Source organism: Berghia stephanieae, chromosome 1 (genome assembly GCF_034508935.2).
Source record: "Berghia stephanieae isolate SIO BIC M18660-M18661 chromosome 1, UCSD_Bste_1.3, whole genome shotgun sequence".
Lineage (NCBI taxonomy): Eukaryota > Metazoa > Mollusca > Gastropoda > Nudibranchia > Aeolidiidae > Berghia > Berghia stephanieae.
The window spans coordinates 79,265,293-79,287,792 of NC_088360.1; the positions used below are offsets into that span (position 1 = coordinate 79,265,293).

General features: G+C 34.6%; 2 protein-coding genes across 3 annotated transcripts in view; one reads left to right on the plus strand and one right to left on the minus strand.

The window, feature by feature from the left end:
• LOC144958263 (IQ motif and ankyrin repeat domain-containing protein 1-like) overlaps positions 1-2,362 on the plus strand; it is a 34,562-nt gene extending 32,200 nt beyond the window's left edge. For both annotated transcript variants that reach the window (XM_078890124.1, XM_078890113.1), the window contains exon 14: positions 629-2,362. In XM_078890124.1, coding sequence (XP_078746250.1) covers positions 629-794 — 166 coding nt within the window. In that variant the 3' untranslated portion in view covers positions 795-2,362. The remainder of the gene's footprint in view (positions 1-628) is intronic.
• Positions 2,363-2,797: 435 nt separating this feature from the next.
• Positions 2,798-17,696, minus strand: LOC144958285 (uncharacterized). Its single transcript, XM_078890160.1, has 4 exons — positions 17,664-17,696; positions 16,199-16,635; positions 10,157-10,325; positions 2,798-3,545 (listed from the first exon to the last, which is right to left on the minus strand). The coding sequence occupies exons 2-4, from the start codon at positions 16,534-16,536 to the stop codon at positions 2,940-2,942; spliced, it is 1,113 nt and encodes a 370-aa protein (XP_078746286.1). The 5' UTR covers positions 16,537-16,635; positions 17,664-17,696; the 3' UTR covers positions 2,798-2,939.
• Between the last annotated feature and the right edge of the window lie 4,804 nt (positions 17,697-22,500).

The window sequence follows — 22,500 nt, forward strand, 5'->3', positions numbered from 1 at the left end:
CCTTTGTAAAGTTCTTTGAGCATGTTTAGTGGATATTGTACTATATAAAAGCTCAAGTTATTTTTTGGTTATTTTTTTTCTTTGTAACAAAGAACATGATTTTATTTTTTAACTCTGATTCTTCAGACTGTAATTTGAGTTCTGTTCGTCAGTTTTTATCCGACATAATACCAAAGTGGCATGAGAGATCGTGTCTAATTCAAACACGATACCTATTCCGCTGTACTCTGGAAAAACCCATATTTGAAAATGTGGCCAGCAAACTCGTCCTTCAAATATCGATTGGTATAAATTACCCTCATCTTGATGAGTTTTCTGGCCAAATTTTTAAATATGGGTTTTTCCAGAGTACAGCAGTATTGTGATTTTTTTTTTACACTACTGCTTGAGATACAGATTGAAAAGTGTGTATGAATCAGAGCAAGACAAAGCAAGAAAGAAAAATACAAGAAAAAAAAAAAAACATCCCAAATAGTCAGACCAGCGATAATCAGGTTTGAGGTTCAATCCGCAGTCGAGGCAGGCTGATTTTTTGGGATATATATACACACACAAACACAAACACACACACACACACACACACACACCCATACATATATATTTATGAATCTTTTTAAACGTTTTTCAGATACTTGAAGCTTGTCAAGAAAGAGGATGGGCCTGAGTATGACAGACTTAAATTCAACGATCTGCGAATAAACAACTTCAAGTTTTTGATTGTCTCCAAGAATCCCTATTTGAACGAAAAGCTGTTTAATTTGATGTACGTGATTAAAGTGAAAATAGCGGTGTGAAACCAAGGATAAAAACCTGAAAAGTGTATACAATAATGAATTCAACAAAACAGAAAAAAATACAGGAAAAAACACTCATCAGATTAGCCCTCAGACTCACTGATTATCAGTCAGACTTGCACATCTGGCCAGTAATTAAGAGTACTCCTTCAGAGCCATTTGGCCCATGGAGCCGGAGTTTATAAAACGGACAATAGCAATTGCTTGCTATCCTTTGGATAGGACGCTAGTCTATCGCAAAGTACTTTTCGCCAAATCTAACAGACTCAGCTACCCATTCACTGCTGGGCGGACAGGGGTGTCAGAAAAAATCCTCGACCTTGGTCCCTTTGCGTGTGAAGTGAGTGCTCTACCAACTGAGCTATCAGGACCCCCTGGCCAGTAATTAGGTTTATGATTTGATCCGTAGTTGAGAGGGACTTTTTATCAAAATGATTTTATTTCTTGTATATCATTACGCCTTTTCAGATGTCTATCTTTCAGCCAAGCTTAATTTTCCCCTGAATGAAATAGAATTGCAATAATCATCCATGACCTTATTGATTAAGATAGCAATAGTGAATGAGACTGTTATTATTATGCAATTGTGAACATTTCTAATGTAATATGACTATATATGTGGACTATTCATAGTTATTATCGTCATACTTATCATACTGAGAAAGTCAAATATATGAAAATGATCCCAGCACTTGTTTCATAATTTTCAAACAAAAATTAAATAATATCAAAATATATCATTGCTATCAAATATAATAGTTTATCATATCCAATTTAACAAAAGAAATATTTTCAAAGCCTTTTTCGTGAAAGTAATGATTGCACACAAAAGTTTTCCAGTTGATTTGATAACTACTAATTTTAGTCTTCCCAGAGGTGAATCCCCTACTTGATCTAGAAAATCTTTTTGGTGATTACTCATCGTCGCAATCGGCCTATAACTGATTAACTATTTTTTCTTTAAAGGTTTGATTCTGTAACCTCCTTATTTTCATTTTTCAAGTCATTTTTCATTACTATTACTAGTTCACTGTATACGATTTTAACAAAGTTTTTTATACCTGTAAAAATTGGCGTAATAACCATCGTTCTTTATTTCTTTTTTTTCTTTTTTTTTTTTTGCGGTATCTTAACGTCTACTAATAGCTTTCTAGTGAAAATACATTTCTGCTATTGCAATGCCCAAAAATTTTATTGAAAGCAATAAACGTTTTGAATTTTTTATATGTATAGAACATATATACATATATAAAATATATATTTAAAAAATAAACTAAATGATTTCATATATCTATATGCTGTCTGTGATAGCCTTATGTGAGAGGATAAAATAACCATATATATTTATGTGATGCGCAAATCAAAAAAATTATCTATCATTCCGTCCAATTGATCTATAATATTTGTTTCCAGATTCGTTTGTATTGGATGTCTAAGATGGTGATTTATTTCTACTTTTATATATCCAATTTTAGATTTATGCATACAAAGTAACAAAACGTATTTACTCTCTGCACATGTTGCCATTTTTGGCTCAACTCGTTGAAAATAAAAATTTGTAAACTGAAGTGCATTGTTTAATTTCATTTATTTCCTTGAATTGTAACAGTTTAATTTAATCCTTTCACAATGAATCATAAATTCTCCCATTATACATCTGGTTTTGAATAGAGATCAAGCTGTTTTCACCAAGCGAGCAGTAACAGCAGTGCGACTAGGGTTTCACTTTATAAATAGGATATCCTTGGATGTCGGGCTAGATTGAATTCAAACATGACATGTAAAGAGACAATAACATCTTGCTTGACCTTTGGTAAATAGTATTTTAAAAATTGTTTAATTCACCAGTTCCCATACAACACTCCAAGCTGTGGACGTAACAGTAAAATGGTTGATACTCAATTAGCAAATCTTACTAACAACTCGACAGGGATATATTAAGCTATGATGACAAACCGACAAAATAAAAGTTCTGTAAGGGGAGAACTGTTTGATGACTATCGCATTAATGATATTGCCTAAATCCCCCCGTATTATCTGATTGGACTTGGTCAGAGGACTCGTGATACTGCAGATTTGACTTGGTTCATCACAGCAAATATGTCTGTTATATAGTTTTAAATGGGTAATGCCGTTGTTTTTTCTCTAAAAAAACAATTCATTGAAAGTGGAATTGAATTTAGAACTCATAATGTAATATATAACAATATTAAAGGAGGAGTTTGAAATTTCCAGTAGAAAAACAAAGCTACAAATAGAAATGAATAAATTGTGGTAGGTTTTATACATGGCCAGTTCTGGAAAAATAAAACGGATGTACAGAAGAACTAGAGATGGAAAATAACACATTACAAACATTGTACAAATCACCATCAGCATTCGAACCACTTTCAATTCCTTACTAGATATTGTATTCGATTCTGTACCTTTACTGCTGTTCACTTGCCCGATTTTTTTCTCTTTTTTCCACTCCACGTTTCGACGCAATGACTTTGCAGTGACTATGGCACAAAACATGACTATAAATATAGACAACGTGGGAAAGAAAACGTCATTGATGTAGTAACTCATGGCCTGAACTTTGTCTGTGTTTGTGGCAAAGTCGGCCATGATGCGTGTTTCGTTGTGGTTGGTGTCAAACTTCCAGGCCAGTTTGTGAACTAACAACACTGGGATATAGGCTGATGGAAATATTGTAAAAATGAGGACTAAACACACCTTGATTCGCCTTGGTGTTATTATTTCTTTAACCTAAAATAAAAGGGAGGAAAATCATTTTCATAATGGAATATAAAATTGGATTGCAGTTTATTTTGAATATAATTCGTATGTGTTTCACATTCTAATTCAACAAAAAAAAAAATCTGAAAATAGACTAGCAAAGCAGAAAGAAAGATACGCAAATAAAAGTTATCTTCAAAATTAATGGTTGTCCTCGAAATTAAGGAAGGCTGATTTTTTAATTTTGATTTTTGATTTTTTTTTTTTGAGGTGGAAAGGAGGGGGGGGGGGGGGCGCTCTTACATTATTATCTTTCTGCTTTTATTTGAATGTATCTTTCGTACGTTTTGCGATTTTTTTTTATCTTGCACTAGTCAGTGCCTGCTTTCAAAATGTTCACTTCAGTTAAGCAGCTGGAAATACATAGACACTATTTAATATTTCATTTAGATAAATTTCCTACCGTATATTTTGATATCGTGATTTTAAAACCCACCTGTTTTAAATGAATATACTCTATCTTCGTAATCAACATATTAAGATAAATAGCAATTTGTAGCTATGTAAACATTGACAACAGGGAATATTGTCAATTTGAACAATTTCAGCATACGTAGAATTCATGCTTCATCTCTCCACCGACCTTGGAAATTAATAGTTTCAAGGAAACGATTCAGTCAACTAATATGTTGTTTATTTACCAGACTTGTTTGCAAAAGATGAATTTCTTAAGCAAGCATGGACATTATCTAACATATTTACTGTTATAAGTATGCACTTTCACACAGCACATAAACATGGTTTCATCATGGTTAATGCGCTTCATATGTCTTTCCTCATCATGCAATACAAAACCAACTTTCCATTTTACACAGTAGTAAGGTGGGGGAATTCCACACTCAACTTTTTCAGTTTATTATCATAAAGTTTCTATTGATGAGGCGATCACACAAACAAATACAAATATCCCACGACCATTCACACTTGGATTCTGTACAAATAACATTTAAAAAAGGAACAACACTTCATGAATTTCAAATTTTCTGTTTATTCGCATATTCACTATATTTGGGTAATTCCACACCCATCACAACAAACATTCAAAAACGAAATTGAAACAATCAGGAACAGTAATTAACGTTTGAATTGAACACAACAATCTTTGTGGACTATTACATAAGACCAATAGGCTAAGGAGGGGGTCCTAGTAGCTCAGTTGGTAGAGCACTCTCTTCACAATCAAAAGGATGGAGATCGATCCCGGGTTTTGAGTTAAGCAATAAATATCTTCTCCCATTCTGCTGTATCGTTTGTTTTTTTGACGTGGTCGTGGACTGTTCCCCAGTTTAGGTTGTATAATTTGGCAGCATAATTTAACCCATCCCTCCAGATGTAACCAGATCTATATCTGCATGATCAGACGACACCGTCTTTTCTTGTAGTTCATCACCATGATTAGCCAATCTCTATAGAAAAAGGAGAAAAACATGAACAGAAATCCCTTCTAGATCCAGCTCGAAAGCATGGGCATACATAAGTAACATCATGTAGGCCCACACTAAGGCTTATTATTCAAAAGTATTAATAGGCTACACACTTCCAAGTCTTTTGAATGATGTGCTTTTCTAAGAAAAACAATAGTACACTAAGTTGGGGCGATTCCACACCTGCGTTGTGTGGAATTGCCCCAATACAAAATAAAACATGGATAAGGATAACTATTCCCTTGACATGATAGCTGGGGCTTCTATTAGTAAAATAAAACCATTGACATAGGATATTGATTAAATATTTTCACAAAAAAGAGACACGAGAAAATTGAAACCCGTAGGGTGTGGAATTTCCCTGATCGTTATGAATCTAAAATTGGCACAGCATCTTACTTAAGGCACCTGGAACAGGTTTTGGGGAAATGTTACCTATCCGATGAATGATTAAGCATTTCTAGCTTGAGCTTCAAAATTTGAAGAACATTTAACAACATTTTGCCATATTTGAAAACCATAAGTGTTGCACTTACCTTCAACGGGCTTGTAAACACTTGTAAAATTGTCAGAATTCAACAGTTGTAAAAGTGGCTGCTTCTTGTGTTCAAACAGGAAATAGAAATCAAAGAAATCAACTTTGAACAGTTTCCAATTGTTATTTTTTTCATTCTTTCTGCGAAGAATTAGATATAATAAATGTGGGTGTGGAATTCCCCCACCTTACCCTACAAATCGTCTTTTTTTGGCATTCCTACAATATCCTTCACCGTCTTGGGTCAATACTCATTCATAAGTTCAGACGTGTATAGAGCGTCTTTCTTATGGACATAACACCAGAGCTAAAGTTTCCGACCACACTTGGAGCCAAAAAGACTGTCTTTTTTAAATACTCCAGTTAATCTTTGGGGTTATATGGAAAACAAAAACAAAATAAAATGGAAAACCCCCCACAAGAAACAACAACAGAAAATGTTTTTAAAAAACAACTACCCCCCCCCCCCCCCAAAAAAAAAAACCCAGTAATTAATCAAATCCATTTATTTTTATTTTCTTTAGACAGGCTCTTTATTTACATATACCTAAGGTGAGCATGTGTGTGTGTGTGTGTGTGTGTGTGTGTGTGTGTGTATAAAACATTTGCTCTGTGATAAATAACACCAAACAAGGTGTACATTATAACCTAGCATGTGTATCATAAAATATTTAATTAGACATAATAATTAAGTAAAAATATTCCATTATTATTATTATTATTATTATTTTATTATTATTATTATTATTATTATTATTATTATTATTATTAATTTATTATAGTGCACATTTGTTAAGCGCAGCTTATCTCACTATATTATGCAGGCTCTGGGCGCGTTACAATGACATGTAAATGTATCATAATTTTCAATGCATCCATGTACAATATGATTGGACACTAAAACAAACAAACACACACACACACACACACACACACACACACACACACAATCCTTTATCATTAATTGGAGTAGTTGTGTGTTGTTCCTAGTATACCGAAATTGTTTTGTAGTCGCATGAGGAGGATTTCGTGTTCTATGGTATCAAATGCGGCTGAAAGTTCAAGAAAATTTAACACGGTTATGCTTCCGTTATGGACTTTCGATAGATCAGAAGCAACCCTCAAGAGGACTGTTTCGGTGCTGTGCACTTTTTTGTAAGCTGAATGAAGAGACTCTTGGAACCCATGACTTGCTAGGTGTTCATTTAATTGTTGGAGAACAACTTTTTCCAGTAACTGAAATATACAGTAAGTTGGAAATCGGCCTGTAGTTTTTAAGGTTATCCGAATCGAGCCCTTGTTTTTTAAAGAGAGGTTTAATGAAGGCGGTTCGGTAATCTTTAGGGAAAATTCCTTGTTCCCGAGAGTAATTGATTATATTCATGATAGATGGTACAATAGAATCTATTGACTGCTTCAGTAAACAGGTCGGCATCGGGTCTAACAGACAATTCTTATCTTCAGACTCACCGATTAGTTTCGTGATTTGTTAATATGTGACTTCTTTAAAATTCGTGAAATCATCTCCATGAAATGGTGTTCTCATTTTGCATTTCCAAAAATTAATTTTGTTTCCAAAGATGTTCGTATTTACTTGTCTTGTCAAAAAGAAGTCCGAAAATTTCATAGGCTTATATTCTGCCGTTCTTTTTAAAAACACAGTATATGCAATGTTAACCAAATAGCACGTCCTGTGTTCTTTATTAAAACGACAGTATTGGTCGTGCTTTTGTTTCGTTGTCGTTGTCTAAACTGTCGTTTGCCAACCTGAACTTGACACATTGTTGAAATTTGTTTTGTAGAATTCTGCTTTTGTTCGTCGTGATAATTTCTTGAGTTTAGATTTATGGTTTAATAAAATTTGTTTATGGACGAGAAGGCGAGGTTTTCCTCCATTTCTCCTCAGCCCACCTTTTCTATATTTTGGCTGTCTTTAACGTGTTGAGTCATATCGTGTTCTTTAAGCAACGCTTTAATGGCTTTTGATACCGGACTATCGTACTCAAAATGAATATTGAAAACTCCCAATATAGCTAAATCATCAATGACGAGGGATTTTAACATGTCATGAAACTCATTAATAGATTAATTAACAGTGTATTATTCTACATGATACCGCTCGGCTAGCACCAATTGTTAATCCTTCTTAAACTGAAAAAGGACGGTGGCCCCAAAACATCGGGCGATTGAAGGCCCAGTGGTTACTCTTTTTAACTTCTATCTTTCCTGTGAAAGCAAGATGTTCAATACATTTATATCGATTTAAGTGCCCTAAAAATTGCATTTGTCTTTTTCTTATTGTACGAATTAATAACCTTTTAGTTCCAACTTGCTCTAATACGTCTTCATTAGTTTTCTTCTCTGTCCACACATTCTTGACATCATGATATTCTTAACATTTGATCATACAGAAAAATGCAGCTAAATTAATGACACGACAAAATTAAATGGTACACTCCTGCCTACTCTGTATGAGTTGCACTGGCTGCCTGTCAAGGAAAACATAATTTTTAAAGATTGCTCTGTTTTGTTTTAAAAGCCTAAACGATGAAAAACCTGACGACCTTAAAAGCGTGTTAGAAATATATGTACCAAATACCAAATAGGAATTTACGATCCTCGACTGACAAAACGAAGCTTACTCTTAGAAATAATTATAATTATAAATTTTATGGTAGCCGTTCCTTTACCCACACTGGACACCTTGCGTGAAATGATCTGCCCAAAAGGATAAGAGAAGCAAAATCAATTGATATAGTTTTAAATCATTGTTAAAGCACTACCTTTTTACTGTTACATTTTCATAATGTTGATAGGATATTACAGATTTTTATTCGAAACCTTATGAATTATTTCCTTCAAACTGTTCACTTACAAACAAATTAAATAATCCAATTCAACCATGGTTATCATTTTATCGACTCTACGGTAGGGACATTGTGAGCTATTTAATATCCTTGAAGGACTAGACATAGACGGAAAAGATCTTAGAATTATTAGAAACTTATATTGGAAACAAAGTGCAGCCGTTAGGATTGAAGGAGAATTAAGTAAATATATACAAATTAAACGAGGTGTTAGACAAGGATGTGTTTTGTCACCAGACCTTTTCAATATCTACAGCGAAACAATTATTAGAACTTAGGAGATAGCCCAGACATTAAGATCAATGGTGAGAATATCAATAATATTAGATATGCAGATGACACAGCATTAATTTCAGACTCAAAAGAAAATTTACAACTACTCCTCAATAAAATAGTCACAGAGAGTGAACGTATGGGTTTATACTTAAATGTAAAAAAGACAGAATGCATGGTTGTATCAAGGAGAGAAAGAAATCCAATATGCAACTTAATAAGCAATGGAAAAACTATAAAACAAGTTCAGGCATTTAAATATTCAAATATCTTGGATACATAATAACTTCAGATGGCAGATGCAACACAGAAATAAAACGAAGAATTGCAATAGCTAAAGATAGTTTTAATAAAATGAGTCTAATTTTTAAAAACCACAATATCTCAATGACAACAAAACATAGAGTTTTGAAGGCTTACGTATGGTCAGTATTATTATATGGCTGCGAAAGCTGGACAATTACAGAAGACATTAGAAAGAAACTGGAGGCAGCAGAAATGTGGTTTCTTAGAAGGATGTTAAGAATTTCATTGACAGAGAAGAAAATTAATGAAGAAGTATTAGAGCAAGCTGAAACTAAAAGGCTATTAATTCGTACAATAAGAAGAAGACAAATGCAATTTTTAGGACACCTAAATCGACATAAATGTATTGAACATCTTGCTCTCACAGAAAAGATAGAAGGTAAAAAGAGTAAAGGTAGACCAAGAAAAACATATCTGAAAAGTTTGAACAGCTGGGTGACAAAGAAAGAGAAGAGTAATATTAGTTTTCTGAGGTTATCTGATCAGAGAGATGAATGGCGTATCATGATCACCGATGTCTGGCACAGACTTGGTACTTGAAGAAGAAGAAGAAGAAGACGGTAGGGAAGCATAGGAAGAATCCAGCATTACTATATCAATTACTCAACCTAGATATAAGTAGGTAAGTCTTTTTTCTTAATAACTTTTTCTTCTTAGATCTAACTTCTACATGGCATTACAGAGAATAGCCTCAATTGGACAATGTGATGTAGTTGGACAATCATGACTTTGAGTGTGCTTTAGCTATTTTCTTCCACAGCCACCAGCAAATGATAAAAGAGCAGTTGTGACTGCAGTAAACCTGACACTTGTAATTATTTAAAACCTTTCAAGTTTAGGCTTTATGAAATAACCAGTCAACGAAAGTTTCTTTTAAAAAAAAAAACAACAAAAAAAACACACACACACACACACACAGAGAGAGAGAGAGAGAGAGAGAGAGAGAGGAGAGAGGAGGAGAGAGAGGAGAGAGAGAGAGAGAGAGAGAGAGAGAGAGAGAGAGAGAACAAACAAAAAACAAACAACAATCCCCCCCCCCACCCCAAATACATCCAAAAACAAAACCCCACTACTTTTAATCGCCTTTTTAAACATTCAAGTAGGAGTAATTGATAACTAATGCTTACGTTCTACAATATTATAAAAATGATTATCATGTCTCTAATTTATACTCACTTTAAAAGGTGCAATGACACAGAGACACCTCTCAATGGATACCATAGCTGTGATGTAGCAGGTCACACGAGAAAAGATGAAGTGTGGCCATCCTGCAGTTACGTACCAAAACGTTAAGGGGTCAAAGAACAACCCTGGTGGATCCAACAAAAACAGGCCGTAACAGAGGCTATTTTAAAAACAAAATTGAAAATAATTCATTATCTCACATTATAACATTATATTATATTATATGGTATTATAATTCAGCATTTTGTGTTGTGTACGTTTTGCATGTGAGTGTGAATGTTGACTGCGTTTACGTATGAGCACTTTTTGTTACTTAGAAACATCGTAAGACGATTGTTTTGTGTTAGGTTAGTTACTGAAAAAACTCCGTCCTAGTAGGTCGTATTATATATTTGTTTTATTTTACCATATAATTGATAATAAATGAATTGAACGAAGTCTAAGCAGAGTCATTACAACTACCACCACCATCACATCATCATCATCACTACTACCACCACTACCGCCACCACCACCATACCATCATCACTACTACCACCAACACCATCACAACAACCACTACTTCAACCACCACCACATCAGCATCATCATTACTACAACCACCACCACTTCATCACCACTACATCATTACTCTTACTACTACTCAACGACCACTACCATAATCACTAAAAACAACATGATCACTACTATCAGTACCAAAATCACCACCACCACCACCACCACCACCACCACCACCACCACCACCATCATCATCATCATCATCATCATCATCATCATCATCATCATCATCAATACTACCACTACCACAATCACCACCACGTCATCATCATCATCATCATCATCACTGCTACTCCTCTACTATTGCTGCGACCACCAACACCACATCATCATCATCACTACCACCACTACAACAAACACTACCACAACATCATCACCACTAAAGCACAATTTCACATCTGAAATCCAATGCTGACAGGCAAAAACACTATAGGGGGTAAACTATTCCTGTAGAATTTAACACGCCTACCGAGCGAAATCCAGAGGACGTAACCAAAAATGTAATCACAATATAAAGAGGGGAAAAATTAGAGTAGATCATCTCTTTATAAATCATCTCTGGTTTCAATGAAACTTCAATAGCTCTCTACACACATGGCTTGGTAATTTCCTACAAAATGTACCATGAAAGTAGTCCTAGACGGAACGTCATCGGATGAATGTCCAGTCATATCAGGAGTACCACAGGGAACGTTGCTAGGACCCATACTATTTCTTTGTTTCATCAATGACATACCTCTACGAGTAAAATCTCAGATTAGGTTATTCGTCGATGACTGTCTAATATACCGACCAATAAAATCTGCAAACGATCAAAGATTGCTACAAGAGGACTTGAATAGTCTCGAACAGTGGGCTAATGGTTGGGGAATGAAATTTAACGCAAACAAATGCTACATCCTCAGCACAGCTAGAAAGTACAATGAGACCTACAAGTTAAATAACACCGTCCTGAAACAAGTCGACGATAACCCATACCTTGGCATCACCTTCTCAAAGGACTTAAAATGGGGGAAACACATTAATAAAATAACCCAAAAGGCAAGCTCCACCCTCGCCTTTCTCCGCCGAAATCTTAGCCACGCCCCGACTTGTGAGATCACAATTGGAATACGGAGCAGTTGCTTGGGACCCCTACCTGAAAGAGGATATTCAAAAACTTGAGAGAGTCCAGAGATAAGGCGCCCGGTTCATAAGTGGGAACTATAAGAGCAGAACCCCAGGATGCATGACAAACATGTTAGAAGAAAGAAACCTCATCAGCCTCCAACAAAGAAGAAAAGAAACCCGGCTGTCATTCATGTTCAAGATTGTAACAGATCAAATACCATCAATAAAGGCAGATTCCTTTTTCACGCCACGACCAAACAAAAGAAAAATCCGAGCAATCACTTTTGCCAACCACATAACCGAAAACCTCATTGAGAGATACGCCACAAACAATTCGAACTGCTTCAAAACCCCTCAGACAAGAACACAAAACTACAGAAATTCTTTCTTCATTAGAACTATCTCGACTGACATGGGCCCGCGCCCAATGAGGACGCCGCTGAAATACAACCAGACCATTGGTTTCCTCAGCGCCAACCATACAGATACAGATAGCCTAAATATAAAATTGACAGTCGACTGTCGACCATGGACATCATTGTAGTCTGATCAGTCAACAGTCAATACCACGTGATTTGATTCACCATGGCAAAAGTAAGTTTTAATATGAAACGGAACGAAATATTATATATACCGGATATGTTGCTAATTTCCTCATTGGAAATCTTTTGCGTTGAAAGTATTAAGACTGGTATCTTACCTGCCATCATGTACAAGAGAGCTAGCCGAATTAGTCACCGTCCATACATGCCCACTTCTAGGCAAGAGCCTAGCTAGTGAGAGACTAGGAAACGTTCATGAAATCCGATTGTTTTAGTCACTTGCTCCGCTTAGACTTAAGACCAGCAAGTCATTTACTAGATTAGTAAATAACTAAATCTATTCCGCTTACATGAAATTGGGCCCACATGTGGATCTTGTTCATTTGTTTGGGAGCCAACATGTATGGTACGCTTAAATCATACAAGCTTTTAACTGTACTTACATTAGCATTTGCTGCTCTCGAGGGTAGGGTGCAAAGGCAACTTTCAGGAGAGACAAAAAAACTGTTTCAAATTCATAATAATCATTGGATACCCGTGGCGAGAAAAACGATGGTGGCATTCTTGAGACGATATAATTATTGGATTATAGTTATTAAAGTTACGATATATAGTTTGAACATATTTTATTGGAATCAAGATTATCGTATGTCGAGATAGGATATTCTGAGGAGGAAAGAATAGAACTAATGCCCGCTACACACGTGCCGGTCGTGTATAAATACAATTTATAAATAATATAATCCACACCATTCAGGGAAACCGCAAAACATTTGCTTATTGTGTGTAAATGATGGTAAACATGGATGACGATGATCTTAGCTATTTATTTTGTCCTGTTGTCGTCAAAAGGGAAAAAGAAGAGATCAATCGGGCAAAACTACACAGTAAATCAATGTAATAAATACGTTTTAAAAGTATTTTTGTTAATAAGCATTAAATCGAGACGTGTTCGCGTAGACTTTGTTAATTTGGACCTGCTGAGTTCAAATATGTATTTATTTTAAAGATCGGAGTGATATGTTTTTATTTTGAAGGGTTAAAAAATTTGCTTTCTGGCTAAAAAATATCGAAGGAAGCCGCCTTCCGTAGGCAAGCCCAAAATTTATTTAACATGCCAAATAATTTGCTGTCTCCTGCCGACATGACATTTATGACAGCCGACTCCCATAAAACTATCGTAACTCGGAATTCAGATATTTTTTTGTTCCATTATCACCGTTTAAAACACAAATATTGATATATTCTGAGTTACGATAGCTGAAACAAGTTCTCAGAGCCATGGGATTGATTGCTCCGGAGTTTATACCAGTATTCAAGGGGAGAAACGGACTAGTAACAATCATAGTTGTATGTCACAATTGGACAGGACGCGAGTTGTAATATTGGATAGTATGGACTTCTCTTCTAAAAAATTACGTTTCCACTTCTTCTACTCGCTTCTACTCCCCTTTTACTTCCCAACTTTTTATATTTTTCTACATCTTTTCTTATCTGTTACATCTATTACCAAATTGATAATGTAGACTTTTCAACTGAGATAGAATCTGATTAGTGTGATTCCAATTCCAAAAGCTGATAATGATCTTCAAATAACCTCCATCTCCATCAACTGCTTATGCTATCTAATGGACAAGATTTAAGTTCTATTTGGAACACAGATACTTTCAGACTTCAAGTACAGCTTCAGGAAAGACTCATGAAACATTGATAACGTTGTCCTACTGAGGGCTTTACTTCGTGATCTCTTTGCCTGCAAATGATGGCAATCTTCTTTGATCTCAAGAAGGAATTCCAACACAATTTGGACATTCAAAATCTTCATGGACTTTCACAAGTTTGGTTAGCAAAGAAACCTTCCTATTTTTGTCTGAACAATTGTGAACAACTTACCTTTCCAGGTCAAAGAAGGACTCATTCTTTTTAAATCATGCAATCAGAAAGAGGGAGGTCCTTATTGGAGTGTCTACTGTCTCCGTTTTTATTTGAGATTTTAAAACAATTGATTCAATCGTGAATGGTATAATATAGCTTCTTATGTATTGATAACCTTTTGTGAGCAATTGAAGCAAGCTTATCATGGACAACATTTAGCGGCAAATTGAACACTAATGAGACGATTTATCAGAATGGGCAATGGTTCTCTGTCATCGACAGTATCAAAGCACCAAGATGATGAGAAATCAGCTGTTGATCATGGCACTGGTCTAGATTTGAGTCCCTGATCCAGTCATTTCATCCGCTGAATATTTAAAATGTTTTGCTGGGATATGAATTACTGCAGAAATTACATATTAGAATCTTAATATAAAAGGTATGCATATATTCAAAGATTTTAGTGCTTATGTTTTGTGCATATATAAACTATGATGTTGATAACTTTCTACGGGTTGAGATGAACATTGAAAACCGAGCAACGGGTGCTTATAAAATGACCCAAAGCGTTGTTTTTAGCCTACAACAAACAGATAAACAAGCAGTTTTATGTTAAATAGTTTGACACTTATTTGGCAGTGATACTGTCCTAACTTTGTAGAAGCAAACAATTTTATGTTAAACAATTTCACATTTATTTGGCACAGTAATCAGAGACTATCGTAATTCTTACTTACGATACACAAATTAGAAGGGAAAAGTAAAAACTGGTTGTAAGACTATCTTAAGTACAAATTTGTAACCGTGTAGTTAAGACATTTCTTCAATTTGAATAGCTTTTTTGTTTTAAAATGCCATAGGAATGTCGATTTACCACAAGGTGAGCGATATTTCAACGCACAACTTATCTCTCAGTGCAAAACTATCGTAACTTGACTTACGATAGTTTTGCACCCTACCCGCTATAAAAGTAAACGTTAGAACCCTTTGTTCCCCTTTTGTAGTATCTATTTTACTTCCTGACTTGGGCACAGAGAGAGTCGTTACTGTACACGGCGCTATATCTAAATCATAAGAAACGTAGGGTAGGTATGCTGTGGCACAGCATTACACAAGGCATGTCATTACAGTTCACCTCCATCAACTCATTTATAATTAATTTTATAATATCGATTGAACAGATTTAGGATATGTTGAAAGATAAAAAAAAAAATTCTTCTATTTTTTTTCACAAACAATTTTTGTAAAAATCTCAAACTTTAAAAATTATTTCAGTCTTCTTGTAAACATCGTACATCTTAGTCTCGCGTGGGCATAGTTATGTGTTTTTGTAGGCAAGAGAGATACAGGGGCACGTTAGGAAACCGGCCAGATGTTGATTTTAAGTTTTAAAATGTGACCTAACACATCAATCTCTTAATCCGTTCGAAGGATCCAGATACAGAAAGGTAAATTTAGGTTTGGTTTAAAATGATAATATATAGAAATTTTAGTTTTTAAAAAACTCAAATGAATTAGCATTGTTCCTCAAAAACAAATAAAAATTCAACCCAAGTCTCAACTTTTTGATCTATAATTTCATTTCCAGCACTCAAATGTCCCCGACATAAAACCGTTTTGAGACGGTGGGTCACGAGGAAAGGAAATCTCGCCAAATTTTAGCTATCAATCGTTCAGTTTGGAAATCAATCTCAAACTCCTGAAAGATCCATTGTTGTTTTTATCTAATTTCAAACCTGTACTATTATACGGATATGAAAAATAACCAAATTATAAATGGGAAACCAGAACTTGGTCACTAATTTGATGTCTTCGCAATATCTTACATGTATGGCGGTAGGACAACATTATAATTGCGGACTTGAGGCATGTGTCGATTTTTGTGAGAAGCAAGAAGTTTGTTAAAAAGTGCTGCAATTCATAATAAATGGACAATTTATTTATTTACCTGCACCAAACTACGAGGAACACACTGATCAAATCAGACACGGCAAGACCAAGTAGACTGACGTTCACAACATCGCTGACACCCATCTTGGCAAAAACAATGATGTTGATGATGTTGGACGCTGTGCCGAACAGGCTGACGATTGCATTTGCAATTACCAAGACGTATAACTCGAAATAAAATCTTGTCTTGTCGGAGACGAGTGCTTTGCTATTGATGGCAAAGGTGTCGTTATTTTTATCAGTTGAAAATTGTCCATATGAACAGTTATTCGAAAAGTAATCTGCGATTGCTAAACATCGGGAGTTAAAAGATATTAATTCGTTTGAAAGAGTCATGTTTTTATGTTTTATATTTTCCTCTGCAAACGTTGTATATCTGTATAACAAAATAGTATCTTCACAGTCTCCGTTTTCTGCCTTTGCAGATATCACTGTCTGAGGTTGGTAAACACGAGTAGTAACAGATTACGGCAGCTTAACTCACTCAACCCAACACCGATTATATCCGTAGTTTACCCGGGTTACTTTTACCCCATGCCTATTTATTACATTTTTCTGATATAAATTTTAGGCGGAGTATCAAAACTAATGTTTTTAGTTTTGACATGTTAATGGTAGTTGAATAAAACTATCTATGTATATGTTCATTTTTAATATTTTTTTTTTCCAATTTTGAAAAGTAGCAAAAATCTCTAGGATTGAGTGAATTAATATGACTCAGCCATTTGTAATGGGTCTTGTCCAAAGTCTGAAGGAGTAAGTAATTTCGTCAAATAAAATCATACCTATTACCTACGTATCTACGTGCTTATATTTACAAGCCCGATAAAGGAAACTTTGATGATTATCTTACTCGCAACGTGGGTTGTTGCAGTTGAAATATTGGATCTTTCTTAAGATCCTAAACTCATTACTGTGATTGTTACAACTGACAACAAACCCATAGGTCAAAGGGAGTAAATGGGCCGAATCTAGGTGTATATATTTGCAGGTCTCACAACCAAATGCAATTATGGGCCTGATTTAATATTATTGTAATGGACAATATTTTGCGTCGGTTTGAGAATATTTCCATTTCAACAATGATACATGCAGATCAGTACACGTTGGGCTGAATGTATTGAAAGTTTCGAGGATTAATCGGCACTTTTAATATTTAGTGTTATTTTTTCACATTCAATAGCGTATTCAATGCCTCAAAAATCGCGCTCAATCATCATTGTTTTGATTGATATTTGATTTGACTACAACAATTAAGTATATCGGACTAGTAAATAATTTCACAAAGGCAGTTTCAAGTGCTAGAGGGGTTTCTTCAAAATAAAATCTCAATTAAAAATAATCTAGGGACTTTTCTTTGATTTTGCAAAGGCTTGTTTATAATGAAAAAAAATACTGCATTTCAAAATATCACAGTGAAAATAATCTGTAACAAATGCGTGGCCACACAAGAGGCTTTCTACTTTTTCAGAGAATGCTTGTGTGAGGCAAACCTTTACTTAATTTAATCTGTATAGGTGAAGGTAATCTGAAGGTGCTTTATAATATTTTAACTCTCTCCTTAACAACTACAGCAAAATCGTCACATTTATTACGACGCAATATACATTTTTTCCTATTCAGATTTATTTTGTACATCATAATGATTTTTGTTTTATTAATAAGAACATAAAGTTTTCTTGTAAAGAGATTGAGTTTGAAAAAATCAATTTTTCTGATGGGTAGGCCTGCCATTTTGAGAAAATACTGAAACTGATCTGTAAGGAGAGAGTTAAAGGAAGTTGCTGCTAGCAATATTATATTATATTCTGTTTTATTGATGAAAATTGTGTCATTAAGTATAGATTTATCTCTTCATTTTTGGTCTTGGAGTTCGATTTTGAAATCGTAATTGAACAATTATTGGTCTTTTACTAGCATTCTATTACCCTTGTGTAATTTTCTTTAAAATCGTATTCGTTCCTCAATATTTATTTAAATAACAATTCTTAGACAACAGTCTCCTTTGAGAGCAAGATTTTACTGTTTATTTTTAGAGATAGTTGAAAGGATTATGAGGTGCAGGAGTGTGTATGAATAGGAGTATTTGTCATTATTATCATAATCATTCCATCGTCACCACCAGCACCACCACCACCACCACCACCACCATCATCATCATCATCATCATCATCATCATCATCATCATTATTATTATTATTATTATTATTATTATTATTATTATTATTATTATTATTATTTGTGCGGCTATGTGGTCTAGTGGTATGACACTCGCTTTCGGATCGGCAGGTCTTGGGCTCGAGCCTCGCTCGGCACATAGTTGAGTCCTTGGAGAAGGCTTTTTACTTATATTCTCTCACCGTACTCAGGTGTGAAATGAGTATCTGGTCGTTAACAGCGTTGTCTCTGTCCGAAAAAAAATGTAATATCGCCTAACAGGCGTCATGTCCCGTCCTACATGTTAAATGTTGCTATTGACCAGGGACCCCGTTGAGCACGTTTAGTGGATATTGCGCTATAAAAGCTCAAGCTCAAAATTATTATTATTATTATCATCGTCGTCATCATCATCATCATCATCATCATCATCATCATCATCATCATCATCATCATCATCATCATCATCATCATCATTATTTTATAGGGTTTCTGAAATTGGAAAGTGTCTAATTCAATATTTTGATTTCGTCAAATCATGAATAAGTGTATCATTATCATGAACGATTCAAAGATTGTAAAATAACAACCTCAACTTAAAATCCCCCCCCCCCCTCTCCCACCCAAACCATCCCGCTCACAGTATTTATCATGAAAAATCTATTATTGCTTGAGGTGGTAGTTATAAAAAAAAATCCGATATTAGATCTGGTTTGATTTCAACTCGACTGCCTTTTTTTTTATCTTCTCCGATAAACTGCGGCATCGGTGATAGTACCTCTTCTTTTTCTACAATTAGTAGATATATTTAGTTTGTATTTTTTAAAAATGCTTTAATCGACTTTACTGTCTTAAAGCCTTCCGATTCCGATATCATCCGACTTCCCAGCTTTGGCCATTACTCTTTTTCTTGCGGTGAAGACTCTCCGATCCGATTGTCTGCATACAGTCTTGTGTTTTCTCTCCGATTTTTGTTAACTCTAACTGCCGTTTTATTGAAGAACACAGTATGTGCAACTAGATTAACATTGCGTATACTGTGGTTTTAAACACAGCGGCAGTGTTTACTTGTGATGTAATCTAGTTTCGTCGTTGAGTTGCTTCAAATCTTTATTGAGGGTTAGAAGTAATGTTGTCGTTGACTGTCCCCAAGTTCGTTTTTTTTTTTTTGGCCAGGAGAAATTGTAGATCATTGCGTTATTGGCAGGAATTTCAGGTTTACCACGTAGACTATGTTCGAGATGTTTCAACCTGGGCTCAAGAATTAAAATTCACAAAAGATTGTTTTGGGGTTTCGTTGCATTTTTTAAATAAAGGGAGGCCCTCCGAAAGCTCCTCGGTCTAGCATCTCTTTCAATTTGTATTTTCACAGTGGATCTTTTGTCAGGCGTTTAATTATTGAATGTCAATATCGAGAGTAGGGTGCAAAACTATCGTAAGTCGAGTTACGATAGTTTTGCACTGAGAGATATGTTGTGGGTAAATATTGTGCACCTTGTGTCAAATCGACATTTCTATCGCATTTAAAGCAAAAAAGTTATTCAAATTTGAAGAAATATCTTAACTAAATGGTTACACATTTGTGGAAATAAAACGATCGTAACTTGACTTACATCCAGTTTTTTAAAATACTTTTTCCTTCAAATGTATGTATCGTAAGTAAGAGTTACGATAGTCTCTTTGACAAATAAGTGTCAAACTGTTTAAACATATAATTGTTAACAAACGATCAGAATTAACATGTATTATACAGAAACATAATCCCATGATAATATGTCTTACTGAAATTATGCCAAAAATTGAACTTGAGCTTGATTTGGAGATTTTTATCGATGGATATAAATTATTTTTGAATGATTATCCAAGTCGGGGTGCTGCTATCTGTTTTGGATTGTATTGATGCCAATATATTCTCTTTTGATCATCATATAATTAGTGAAAGTGTATAGTGTGATTTTGAATATAATGATTTACACATACTTGCAGGAAATATGTAGGTCTCATAATTCAGATATATTAATTTTCATTGGGGATATAAAAGAAACCTTACAGTCAATAGGTAGTATGAAATTTGATTGCGTGATCATTGTCGGAGATTACAATTTTCCTAACATTAAATAGACAGAACCATGTCTAACTTTTTCCAACTCTCTTTTTGTCGAGGCAATTAGGGATGCTTACTTTATTCAGCTGGTGACACAGGCTACGAGACACCGACTGAACCAAACTAGTAATATACTCGATTTGGTAATATGTAACGATGATTATTGGATTAATAATATTGACCATTTGCCCTCGGTGGGGAAAAGTTATCATGACTCACTCTTTATATCGTTAAATCTTTCATCCGCCAAACATCCTTCACAAGTTTATTTTGATTATTTCAAAGGTAATTACAATGCTCGTAGAGAAGACCGGATTCTCTTGAATGCTATGGTGTGAATGAAGCGTGGGTGTTTTTTCAAGACAAACTAAAATGTATAGAATCTAAACACATTCCATTAAAACGTAATAAAAATGTTAGATCTAATAAACCATTGTGGTTGACAAAAAAAAAAAAAACGTTAAACGTACAATCAATAAGAAACATAAATTGTACAAGAAATTCAAAAAGTATCCTACGACAAATAATGTTCATAATTATGTCAAGGTTAGAAATAACACCAAATACACGGTTCAAAATGATGTGAAAACGTATGAATGTACATTGGCACACGAATGTAAGAATAGACCAAAAGGCTTTTGGAGATATGTCAACAGAATGTTGAAAAGAAAACCAGGTGTTACTGTCATACTGAAATATTACGGTACCAAGGTTACTTCGGATACAGATAAAGGTAATGTTTTAAATGATTATTTTTCATCTATGCTTGTTCAAGAAGATACTACAAATATTATAAGCAACTTTCAATGTAACAAATCAATTAAACGTTCCCGATTTTTATATTACACATGAAGGCATACTTGCCAAATTGTTGAATTTAGACGTAACTAAAAGCATGGGACCCGATTCCCTTCATCCCCGTTTACTGAGGGAAATGGCCTTTGAAATACCACAGCCGCTATCCACAATATATTATAATAAGTCTCTTGAATCTGGTATCTTACCCATTGAATGGAAACATGCCAATGTTACTGCCATTCATAAAATGGCAGTAAATTGGATGCTGCAAACTCCGTCCTGCATACTCTGTGATGTTAAGGAGTCTATCTTGAAAGACCGAATAATGGACTTTCTTGAAAGTCATACGATGCTAAACGATAACCAGCATGGTTTTAGATCAAAGAGATCATGCATTACTCAACTTTTACAGGTGATGGAGGATTTTACCAAGTCAATCGTGATCAAGGCATTGATGTTGTTTATCTTGATTTCCGCAAGGCTTTTGATTCTGTACCACATGAGAGATTATTCATTAACCTAAAAGCTTATGGATTTATAGGGAATATATTTAACTGGATTAAAGACTTTTTTAAAAATAATCGAATACAAAGAGTCAATGTCAATGGGTGGGGTCGGATTTTAAGAATGTAATTAGTGGTGTACCCCAAGGAAGCGTATTGGAACACTTTTATTTCTTTTATATATAAAAGATTTACCATGTGGAATAAATTCAGCCTGCAAACTGTTTGCAGACGATACGAAGATCTATAGTACAACTGAACATCATAACATTCTACAAAATGATATATTTTCACTTTTCAAATGGTCTACAACATGGCATTTGGATTTTAATGTTTCGAAATGTAAAGTATTACATATAGGAACAATAATCCATGTCATAATTATTTTACCGATACTTCTATGTCAAATCTACTTTCCGTTGCGCCTTATGAAAAGGATGTGGGAGTTACTTTTGATTCACTTTTGAATTTTGATGTACATATTGATAATTTGTAAGCCGTGCAAACAGAATGATGGGAATAATATATAGAACTTTTATAAGTCTTGATAAACCCACATTTTTTTATTTGTATAAATCGCTCGTTCGACCAATTCTAGAATACGGAAATTGCATCTGGAGCCCATTATATAAAAGACAATTTATTAGTATTGAAAGTGTAGAGAGGAGAGCTACCAAAAAGATTTATGCCATACAGTATTTATCTTATAAGGAACGGTTAGAATTTTTTGGCTTACCA